Source organism: Vanellus vanellus, assembly GCF_965231255.1.
Source record: "Vanellus vanellus genome assembly, chromosome: 1".
Lineage (NCBI taxonomy): Eukaryota > Metazoa > Chordata > Aves > Charadriiformes > Charadriidae > Vanellus > Vanellus vanellus.
The window spans coordinates 15349331-15361638 of record NC_138905.1 but is presented as its reverse complement, the minus strand read 5'-3'; the positions used below and the strand labels follow the sequence as shown (position 1 = coordinate 15361638).

Genomic DNA, 12308 nt, shown 5'->3' with positions numbered 1-12308 from the left:
TAAAATAGCTTCTCTTCTTTGGCTTGTCTAGAAAGTTTCTTCCCTTTTCCTTTCTGAGGTAGATTGTTCTAGATTTGTTGTGGAAACTTTAGGTTTCTTGGAGCCTTTGGCATGACACTTTCCTGCAAATCCTCTTTGAATTTAGAAATTGCCAGCATCTCTTTGTAGGCCTCTCTTCTCCATTTCTTCTAAGCCTCTGGTCTCCTATTTTTTGGCAGAGCAAATGATCTCTCTAAATGGAGATCCCTTCCCATTTTAGCTTTATCTGATGCCTATTTTTCTGATCCACAACCTACACCTGAACATCTCAGAGGAGGCAAACCACTGGTCTAAAAAAAAAAAAAAAAAAAGAGCATAGATTCCTCTAAATGGTCCGTCTCAGCTTTGCTTTGGTTTAAAAAAAAAAAATTGTGATGATTATGAAGCCATTTTTGGCAGTGCAGAGACTTTCTGAGCTTGTTTTTTGTTTTCATTCAATCGCAGCTTGAATAGTATGGCTTTAGAGACTTAGTGTATCTGCTTTGCTCAGGTCTTGGACGAGAGCCAATTGTCTGCCACTTGATCTGTACACGACATAAAATTACTCAAAGTGGGCTGAGAAAGTGCATGGAATGACTGAGGAGTTGGTGACAACGATACTACCACCCATACCTGAATTTATTGTTATTTTGTAGCTTGGGAAATTTATTGTACTAGCTGCTTTGGGATTTGCAGGCACTAATTTTCATTCATTTTCATCTTTTTTCAGCCACTGTTATGATCTATTCCTCTGGATGTGGTTCTACTTACAGTGCCATCTTTTTGTTGGCTCTGAAATTAGGACGTCCAAAAATCTTCAGCGAGAACATAAGTGCTTGCTTGCTAAGCAGAGGTTCACTGTACGTCTGTGCGCTGCTCAATACAGTTATCTAATTAACTCATAAAAGCCATTAAAGGTGCTGTTCTTTGAATCCGGAAGGGGTGTTGGTCCTGAATAGCCCAGCATGGACCTCTGGGCCACAGCACTTGAGGTCAACTGAAAGCTGAAGTATTAGTTCTCTGTGTCAGGTTGGAGGGGCTTGACCCAAGATGCCTTTGGGAAGAGCTGCTCAGTTGTAAAACTTTTTTTTTTTCTTGGAGTATAACAAATATTACGGTAATTTGCATTCTTCTGGGCTGCAAAGGCTGGTTGAGTGGGTGGTAGGGTAACCACCATTTGGAGGGTTTTTTATTGTTTTTATTTGGACTTGGGATGCAATTTGTATGTTCTAATAATTTCTGTAAATGAGCCCAGATTTCTGGATATGTAATTTATAAATAATCAAAATAAACAAGTGGTAACATTGCTGTTTCTGCAGCCATTTGTCTCTTATGTCCTAAAAGGCACTTAGTGTAAAACTAATCTGTTTTATTTTGGTGATTTTATTTTCATGATCAGTTTTGCTTCAGGAGTGATAATGGTGGTATCAACCTGACTTTAGGGGTGCAGTATGGATATGTAAAGGTATAGATTTGCTTTTAAAAATTAACAAAATGGGTCCACTTGCAAAAATCACAGTGGAGAGAAAAGACAGGTAAATCTCAAATAAGAAAATATTTCAAATTGACATTAGAGGGGCAGAGAGGGGAAAGAAAAAAAGAAAAACCCCAAAACCTTGTGATGGAAATTTTATCAGCTTGTGGAATGGAACACTCATTAATGATGCTAGAATATTTTTTTCTGTGAAGTCTTATTTAAATTATTCATAATGCTATATTAAATAAATGTTTGTTGCCACTGAATAAAAGTGAAACTAAATTATGTGCTGGAATACCATCAGAGAGAAATGTCTTTGTGCGTCTTTTAGAGCATCCAGGGACTTGAACTTTGCAGTGAAGTAACTTATATCTTGGATTTTATGTTTAACATCTTGTAGTGTGTTGTTAGCAATAAAATATAAGTGTAATAATCTCTAGACATCTATTGAAAAACCTGTCTGGAGGCTTGTTTATGGAATGGATCAGTTGATCACTTCATTCCAAGCTCTGCAGATTATGTTTTGCCATAAAATCCTGCCTTTATAGTATCTGTTCATATCATTCATTTTAAATTTTAACACGGTTAAACATCTTCAGAAGGAATTAAAAAAAAAAGAATTATGAGATTGAGGAACCTATTTATTCAGTCAGTGTCAAGGATCTGTGGTAGGGGAAATGAACTTTAGTTTGCACCTCCAAATTGCCAATTCCGTCTGTCCAAAAGTGAGGGCAAGTAACTGAGAGCGCTCCTGTCTAACATTCCTTCATAATTGGGGGGGGGGGGGGGGGGGAGGAAGTAGAGTACTAATGGAATAAGCTTTCTCCACAAAGATGTCCAAACCTTTTAGTCTCCTCCATCCCACAAAAATTTCTGTTGTGTAGCTTTTAGCACTGACAATGCAAATGTGTTACCACAATGTGTAAGGAAGCATCCTGTTCTTGTTGAACCATATGGGGTCAGAGTATGAATAGAGAATCCATAAGGAATTGCAGCTATGCTGGTCCTCAAGGAAAAAAAAGTACATCTACTTTCTTTTAACCTGTGTAATATGAAGTAGTCTAAATTCAGAGACTTGTCAAAGTAATTTTTTGTGAATTTTCTTAAAGGCAATTTCTTTCAGAGAAATCTTTTTGCAGTGTTCTGAATACCTGGTTGAGTCCTGCAGTAGATGTTTTTGATCACACTATGCCACTGTTCTTTGGTCTATTTGATCTTTTCACTGCCTTCATACAGTTTAAACATAAATGTGTTGGAAAATACTGTGTTATGATAACCCTAATATTACAATGTTAACCTTCCTCCACTTGTTTAAAGCAATCTTTAAAGTAACAATATATCCAGCCCATTGCATAACTTGTATGGTCAACAGCAATGTCATATGTTGCACTAAAAATCTGTTTTGAAATAAGAGTGTGATTGTATAGTTGAAAATGAAGAGGTATTAAAGCTGTTCATGGAGCCTTTATGCAGCACAGCATAGTTCTTCATGACATGTCAGGATTTGAGTGGGGCTTTCGGTGGTCAGGTGGATATTCGATGTTTGCAGTTCTTAGCCACTGTGCAATTTTAAGTTGTACTTAATAGCCATTTTTCTAAGTCTTAGTAGCCATTTTCAAGACTGCACTGACTACAAAATTGGGTAACGGTGTTTGGCGGTGTTCACTGGTGTTTTATCATAGGTTGTTGGGTTGTTTTTTAACTGAAAACCCCCCAGTACCCCAGGGAGTTAGTTTAGTTGATGCCGTCATCCCCTCTTGATAGCTGGAGAACTGAGCCACAGAGGGAAAGACGCACATGGCCTAAACAAGAACTGTTATGGACTTTCAGTAATGAGGTCCAACCGAGACTAGATCAGCAAGCTTATTCTCCAGCATGCTGCAGCTCTGGAGTTGCCCAGAACCTGGGGGGTTTCCCAGCCCCTTGCCTGGACGCTCCTGCGATAGCTGAACCTCTGCCTGTGTTGGGACATGAGTCTGGGTGGGCAGAGAAGTCTCCTGGTAGCTGTGACTGGAGGAGCACCTGCGGCCTGCGGGGGGGCAATGGTAAAGGAAGTTTTGCATGGTCCTTGCAGTCACGCAGTGCTGAGCCAGTTGTGGACATATGGACATTTCAAAGACATGTCTTGAAAGCTCTGAGAAGCATCTACTTTGGATGCAAGAACTGAGATTCTTCTTGGAGGTTTCTCTGGTCAGTATGTTTTGGGAAGAACAAGTGGCATATGCTTAACCAGGTGACGATCGCTGCTAATTTGAAACCCTTCCACCAGAGCACGAGGGTGATAAACTCATTCCAGTAGCAATAACAATTTTTTAACTTAGGTTAAAAACACAATATAGTTTCTATTCTTCTGTTTTCAGAAACTCTGAGGCTTTGTATCTGAAATATGTGTAAAGAAAGAAAAAAAGAGACAGGTTGAAGTTCTGATGTCATAGAATGGTCGATCCCAAATAGTTGAAGTTCACTTTGGTTGTAAACAAGTGGACACAGTCCTAATGTTGCACAGGTCTCACCAGTATTTCCATAGGTGGCACTACGGTCTCCGGCGAGGATGGGATCTGCAGATGACGCTCACATCCCTGACATTATTCTTGGGGCTTTTTTGGGGTCACGAACCTCTTGACGGCGGATCTGGCGGATTCCTTTTTGGACAGGACCCGCGTGTTGTGCTTCGGGCGGATGTCGCGGGACGAGCGCCGGCGTTGCCCGTGCGCCGCTGCCCCTGACCCGCGGCCGGGCCGGGTCCCCGCGCCCGGGGGGCGCCAGCCCTGCTCAGCCCGGCGGGCCTTTGCCCTCGGTCTTTAGCCCGATTGCTAATCAGGAGATATCAAAGGAAAATGAAATATTACTTTTCAAAGTATATTTGGAGGGGATTAGAGGCAGGGCCCTAAAAAATAAAACCCAGGTATGCGCAGCGTTTTCCATGCCTGATTTCTAACCCGCGTACGAAAGTAGGGATTTAATACTTCATTCTTTGTGACAAAAATGATTCAAAGAGCCATATTTTTCAGGGCTTTTGATCCGAAGGTTTCCGAGGGTGTTCAATGCGCCCGAGGTAACCAATCGGGGAGACAATCCGTGCCATAAATCCTTTGTTTCGGGGTTTTTCTCCTCAGAAACTCACCTCCACGCACCCGCTGGCAGCGGTGGCGGCGCGACTCGCCCGGTCACCGGGTGGGCTCCGGCTGAGGAGAGGCGCCCCCCCCGCTACTTCCCCCTCCCGTGTGCGGAATGGTTCCGCCCGCCGCCGTGCCCAGTCATGTGCGCGGGCCGGCCCGGCCCGCCGCCTCCCGCCTCGTCCCCTCAGAGCGCGGCTGGGCCGGCCCTGGCAGGAGCAGCGCGGCTGCCGCGGCCTCCTCCCGAACAAAAGGGCTTAGGGAAATAAAATCGTTTGGCTCATAAGAGTTTGGCGAGCGAGGGCAGGCGGTCTCGGTTGTGAATATTTTCCTGATTTTTCCAGAAATCAAGCAGAAGATTGAGCTGCTGATGTCAGTTAACTCTGAGAAGTCGTCCTCTTCAGAAAGGTACGGCTGCATCTCCTGCATGAGCGGTCCGTGGTGTAGCGCTGCCGAGCAGCGGCGCAGGGCTTCTCCCTCTCCCTCGGCAAGTTTGCTAAGCATTGTTGCCGTATTGCATGCTGGTTATCGTACCGTATCCATCGAGCCTCTCTTTTTGGTTGAGCTTTGTGCGTTTTTGCAGAGATTTATTGATTTTTGTATTTTTAATTTTTATTTTATTTATTTATTTTTTGTGTAACGAAGCCCCCTCGGGCCGCAGCATGCGAATCACCCCACAGCAGCGCTGGTGTGTGTGTGTGTGTGTGTGTGTGTGTGCGGCTGTTGCAGACCTCGCTCCTTCCCGCTGTCACGGCATCGCGATTTCTAAATCCGGTCGGTGTTTTGTTTTGTTTCGTTTTTTAAAAAAAAGACCTGGCGTTTCTGTTGTGTTGCAGGAAGCCGTTCCGCGGTTGCAAAGGGTTCCTTTGAATTTAGGTGCGTAGGAAATGTAACTCGGTGAAGCGTTTCGCGTCCTGTTATGTGGAAAGGGAGTGTCCTTTGCAAAGTAGCTCAGGAATCGCAAATCCTCCAATTAGTCACATTCTGTGAGATAGATGCGATCCTTGTTCAAGTCTGTGCTAGGAAATGGAGCAGTCGCTGCATGCAGTAATGGTTCATGCCTGCAGGTAAGGACAAAATGACTCAGAAGTGTTTTTAAAGCAATTATTTTATCTGTCAGTCAGATTATTACACTTTCAAGTAGCTGTTTCGCCTTAAAGAAATATTTGTACGAAATGCACGTTAAGTGGTTTGTTGGGTTTTTGGTTTTGGTTGGTTTTTTTTTTTTTTTTGGATGTGAAATAACCTCCTGGTGATTATTTTGCTGATTTTTAACTGATCTGGCCCTGCTCACTTCTCTTTTGCTTGCGACTGAATTTTAGGAGAGATTTTTATTTTCAGAATTGCTTAAATCCAGACCAACATAATATCTTTTTTTTCCCCCAAATTATTTACAGTAATCATTTCGGCTGTATGCAAAAGACCATCCAAATGTGCTATTTTGTCATTTTAATATTGGATGTTGGAAAAAAAAATCCAATTTTTAATTTTAAGCACTCAAACCGTATGCTTAGCTGAAATTATTATTTAAAATACATTTTATTGAATGGCTCAGCATAGAAAGACATGATAATGCACTGAAAGCTATCTTAAGGAAAGAGGCTAAAAGGCATCTTTCAAAATGAACGAGTGCTGTGTGGCATGCATGGTTTTAAAAAGCAAAATGAGCAGTTTAATTTGATTTATAAGTATATTTGTGTAAGATATGTAGAATCAAACTGCATTGCCTTTCACCAGCTGTAGTATAACAAAATACCAGAAATGAGAGATACAGAAGATGGTGGGGGGGGAATGGGTTGTTAAGTCACCTCTCCAAAATGGAGAAATATAAGAAGAGCTTTGAGAGATATTTTATTTATTTATTCATAATTAAGACTCATGAAAGAAAATGTTAATGTTTATTTGTTTACCTCTATCCCACCCTGATGCCTAAAATTTTTAAATATAAGACTAATAAAATGGTGGTGATAACAGGGAGGATGATGGGGTGAAAATAGTAAAGGAAACAGGTGTTAACTTGATTTTTGAAAAGGCTTTTGTTAGCATTGCTATGGGGGAATTCGGTGTATAATACAGGTATTTATTTTATCAATATGAATGTTATGCAGCACTCTGAAACTGACCACTTTGGTTTTGAGCAAAACATGCTCATAGTTGAACTAATGGTAGTCCTAGATGAATGGCTCCCTGTAAAGGATTATAACACATAATTAGAAAAAGATACATTTGTCTGAGATCCATTTAAATGCCATTCATTAAAAAGTAAGATTTTATAACACCACGGTGCGTTGTCTTGCAATAAAGATTAAAATGTGAATCTTGTATATGCGCATAGATTTCTTTTGAGGATTTAAATATGTGGTATTGTTCACCTGGAGATTGATTTGACACATCAGCTGCACAATTTATGTGGTCAGTTATAAATGAAAACAACAAAGTATTATCTGAGATTTTTTTTTTTAAATAACCACATTCTTTTCACGTATCTAAAAATAGGCTGAATTTTTTTGCAAGCTGTTATGAAACAGTGCTGTCTATCCTATTAGCTGCCAGTTCCTTTCAAGGCCCTTTCAAAATTACTGTATAAGATATTTTTAAGAAAAAAAATAAATTCTAGTATGGAATGTCTGAACTGCTAAACTGTCCTCAGTCTGCTGTATAGCAAAATTGTGGTTTGTGTTCACACAATACAGACATGAAAATATGCATGTTTTTGACAAACACAGAAAGGGAATTCATATTTGCCTATTTTTTTTATTATCAGTTTTTATCCTTGCTTTTAGTGGTTGGACTTTTTGAGAAGCTTGAGTTCTCTGGATGGAAATGCTAGGTGGAAGATCTGAAAGAGTCCATGGCTTGTTTCGTGTTTTCTGCACAAGCAGGGGCTGCTAGACAGTGCAGCTTGCATAGAAGGAGGGGAGGTGCTCTGTGCATTGGCAGAAACTGATGAAATGGGAATAGAGGAGGAAAGAGAGAGAAGCCCATTACTTGACTCTTTCTTTGATTGGTCTTTGTTTTTACAAGGCAGTTTAGTTTTGTAGGTTTTCCTCCTCACTTGGCAAGTTCAACATGTTATCCTATCCTAGAAGGAAAAATTGATGAGAAGGAAGCTGGAAAATAATGGATGGTTTGGCTGTTGTGGAAGCTCAACACGTTAGAAATCCTACAGCATTCTCTTAGGATAGTTGGTGGTTATGTTTTTAAGAGGCTTTTAGGAGACATTAGCAGGAAAGTAAGGTGAACCCTTTGTTGAGGATCTTCTGAGATGTTAAAGACACTGCAGCCTTGAAAAGTAAATTGATACAAACCTGAGACATTTTTTTAATGAGATTAATTCATCGTTTCCACTTTTCCCCCCTAGAAAAACTGCAGTTGCAGTTGGGGGGGTGATACGTGTACTTTAGCGAGTTATGGGATATTTCATTAAGCGGATGCAATCAGACAGCATCTATAAGCCCTAAATTTCTAAGTAGTTAATGCTGCCTGTGTACGCATTAGCAGCCTGTGACAAAGTTCTCGTTCCTTGTTGATAAGGTAACCCGGGTAACTACGGATGAGTGTGTGCACATGGATGGTTGCAGTGGATCAGGTAACCTACTGTAGCTTGTTGCACTGAATTGATTTGTTTGGATGTCTGAGCTTTAAGTATACCTGGAAACGTTTTCCTACAGCGTGCTTACAATGTGACACATAGCTGGTTTCTTTATCTAATAAGTATTAATTTAACTACCGTATACCCCCACGTTCTTTATGTTTCAGTGGAGCTGCGTGAGGTTACTGGTCCAAGCCTTGCAAATGTCATTAGAAAGCAAGTAGCAGCAGCCAGATGGAGGAGGATGGTCCCTCAAGAACCCTCCAAGAAAGCAAAAATACAATTTGTGTTGTATGAGTTACGCACTCTTCTCGTGTAGAGTATAGTCAACCCTTTGAGCTGTACAGATTTTCTTTTTTGCCTTTTTAAGGGCTTTGTGGAACTCCTTGCAAGTGTCTGTTTTGTTATGAGAAAAGTCAGTTCTGCCACCTGCATCGCTTTCTACTCTTTAGATTGCAAATGTAATGTATATAGCATTTTTCATTTTCATACTTTAGGACAAACAACTCAGTATATTTTTAGCTCTGATTTTGGATTTATGTCATCTTTATTTATGTCATCGTAGCAATGCAGTTTGACTGTGGGGTATTTGCTGATAAAGGTTATTAGCAAGTCTGATAAGTCTAAAGTATTTCACCTGCTCTTTTCCCATCTTTCTGCAAAGGCTGCATGTGTAAGTTTCTTTAAAATGAATTTCTGCTTAAAAAAAAAAAAAAAGAACAGCAGCCACTCATGAGCAGTCTTGAAGTAGATAACCAGTGTGTGTATAATTCAATTTTCATGATTTTGAGGGGTTTTATAAATAGCAGTAAAGGGAAGATGCTTTCAAATGACAGTAGGACAGCAAAGTTTGTGTTATTTAATGTGTAGAAGTATGTGGGGTGGGGTGGTGCAGACAAGGTTTAAGGACAACTGTGTTATTTTGTTGTTGGTATTTTTTAGCCTTGAGCTATGTATACCCCTCTCTCTTTGTATTTTATTTTTGCAGAGCAAATTAATATATTTCTCAATGCTTTTACGTGGTTTCTTCATCAGGTCCTGCCAAGAACGCAGTCAGAGATAAAATAAAGGAGGAAGAAATCTAAATTGATGAGGAGGAAAATAAAAGATGGAGACCGAGTACTGTTTGCTTCCTAATGTAATGTTAGTTGATGTAAGAGGCACTGTGAAACATGTTATGATGCTGAAGGATTCCTTTAGGTTTAGGAACATCTGGGATTTTTTTTTTGTTCTTTTTTGTGTGTGTTTTTCTTTTTTAAACTTAATTTAATTGTGGATGCACTACTTCTAAGGCAGAAGTGTCACTTGTAATGAAATACAGAAATAAAATACATGTTTAAAAGTAGAAGAACCATCAGATCATAACATTCAGTATAAGCTGATATTGCTGTGTGTCAGATAAGTGTTTTGGAATAATTATTAGATAATAGGGCATTATAAGATAATAATTTGATTGTTATTTATGTAAGTAACATTGAAACAAAAAATAATTATCAGAATAATGCAACTATTTCATCAATTCCAGTAACTTCTTTACTTGTTTTTAAAATACGATCTTTTCTTTAGCTGTCTTCCTGCGTTCCTTTTTCTTTTTTTTTTAAAGTGTAAAAGAAATATTGCCTAACTTTCATTTCAGTAGTCATGCAACTTCAGTTTTTTTAGTTGTGTTTAAAGTAATATATGATAACAACGAACAGTGTATATTTTTCCCTTTTTTCAAAATTGCAAGCTAATACTGCTATTTGTTGTATTTTATCTCAGAAGTAGGGAGGAAATCATCCTAGCTTAATGTGGGCCCTAAGCTACTTGTCTAGGAAGGCACTTCATTCCACCACCAAACTCTGTTTGGTGACAGTGTGCCTGTATAGCTCTCTTAGTCTAGATAATTATTTTGGTCCAGTTTTAGTAATCTAAAATTAAATTCTATGTTTTGTGTATTTTTCATATTGAAGGTTTCACAGGCTCATTATTTTAGCATTCAAGGCCTTTAAGTGAAATATGAAAGGGATATAGAGACAAAGAATGCTGCAATGTGCTGTTGTGCTTGTGTAGAAATAGTGTATGTAGAAGCATCCACTTGTGGAGCAGCTTTTTCACTCAAGGTGATATTTTTAGGGGACACTGCACTTTTTATAGAGCTGATAGTGCCTGTATCAGTTAATCAGTAGGCTTTGAAAAGATTTGGAATTTGAAGTGTATTTTATTTTCTGGTGATAGACTTTGTTTATTTCTGTGTCTGTCTGGAATTTCTGCTATATGTAAGAAGATAATTTACTTTGATATATAACTACAAGTGAAATGTATCATTAGTATCCCTACTATTCAGATGATCTTCTGTGTGCTATTTTCTTTTTTACCTTTAAGAACTTTTCATGATGCAGTTATTTGTGAGATATTTATTACAGGAAGGTTTTTAATATACCGTGTGTAAACACAGTTCTCGTTTTTTGGCACTTAGTGTTGGAACTGAGATGAGAGAACTTTGAGAAAGGGTAAGATTGAAGGTGCTGGGGGGTTGTATGAGATTTTCCTGTATGAGAACCGTTCACTGGAAACTAATTCAAGCAATCCAGTGATGATTAGAACACGGTTAGTTAATGGCTAAAAGAACATGTATGTAAAAGATTTGAAAACTATGACTTGAACAATATACTTTCTAAGGTAAATATATGTATTCCAATTCCACTTCAGGGTAAAATGTCAGCCAAAAAGTAATGGGTCATTTTAAGCAAAACCTTTTGTATTGCAAGTTCAGTCTGTTTCATGACTTGAAACTTTCTGCCTAATCACTGTCTTAATCATGACTCCGCTAAAATGTCCAGTCCAGGCCCCTTGACAGGTGGTAAGGGAACATTACCTGTAAGATTGCATAAAACAATGTGTACCTCTGCCAGATGACTGCATTTCTGTTGTCGCTGTGCTGTGTTACAGGATAAATTAATTTGCAGTTTTCTGCATCTTCACATTATATACTCACAAGTGAATAATCAAATATTTAGATGTTCATATAATTCAGCAAATTTACTGTGATGGGATACGTATATTTTCATTGACCTGTAATTGACCAAGAGACTCTATGCAACAGGTTAAGCAAATATATGCCAATTTAAGCATTCCATTTTGATGTGTATCTTGTGTTTTGTAAGCATATTATCAGGCAACTGTGGCACCTTCAGCTTGTGAGTTGCTGTGAATCTTGCCATACAGTTTGGAGGATATCCATCAGTCTTTCTGTTCGATTGAAAATTACCTTTTCTGTCCAAAGGACGTTGTGACCAGAAGGTCTTTTACTGGTTCTGTCTTTAGGAATTTTACCCTCCTGAGCCAGTATCTGCCCAGGGGCTTCTGTATTTCCTTCAAGCTGGCAAAATCCAGTCACTGTTACCTTAAAGACAAATATGAAAGTCATGTCATCTAGGATGCCTACCAGACTCATGCTGCTGATTGTGACTAGATGGATGGTGAATTGCTATTTCCCTTTCTTTTGCTTCATTCTTTTTCTCTATTCTTTGAAGCTCCAATTATGAAACAAATGTTAGCAGCTCCAAGCTCTGCCTGTTATATATGCTGCAAACAAAGGAATGCCAGTTCTTTACCAAGTTTGTCTACCCAGCTTTCCTCATCTGATTATAGCTTTAGGTCAGTCAGGCCGGTTGATTGCTTCTCTTTCATGACTGGACAATGTTCAAGACCAGAACCACATCCCACTGATATGTTCTGTTTGTATGAAATTTTGTCTATTGTGTTTAATAGGATGTTCAGAAGGCACTTTAAATAACCTCTCTGTACTGATAAAAGTGTTCTAATTCTAACTTTATCTTGTTGTGTGCTAAAACAACAAATGACTGTAAATTGGTGATACCCTCAGTTACTAAAATATCTTATTTTCTTCTCTTGAAAGCTTGTGAAACATTTGTATTTTAATGTTGTGCTGGTTAATCTTGAAGACTTCTTTTTAAAAACCTGTAGCAGCATAATTCTGTGGAAGGGAGGAGAATTTCTTAAAGCTACTTCTTATTTGGCAAAATATCATTGGAGTAGCATAAAACATTTTAAGAATTCAGTGCTTTTTTTTCATGAAGCAACTTCTTATGCCCCAAATCTA

General features: G+C 39.0%; 1 protein-coding gene across 3 annotated transcripts in view; it reads left to right on the top strand.

The window, feature by feature from the left end:
• Positions 1 to 4813: 4813 nt before the first annotated feature.
• The window catches only part of SRPK2 (SRSF protein kinase 2), a 100144-nt gene continuing 92649 nt past the window's right edge, over positions 4814 to 12308 (top strand). For 2 of the 3 annotated variants that reach the window (XM_082498828.1, XM_082498827.1), the window contains exon 1: positions 4814 to 5019. In XM_082498828.1, the coding sequence (XP_082354954.1) occupies positions 4982 to 5019 (38 nt within the window). In that variant the 5' untranslated portion in view covers positions 4814 to 4981. The remainder of the gene's footprint in view (positions 5020 to 12308) is intronic. The other variant, XM_082498829.1, reaches the window with a different exon arrangement.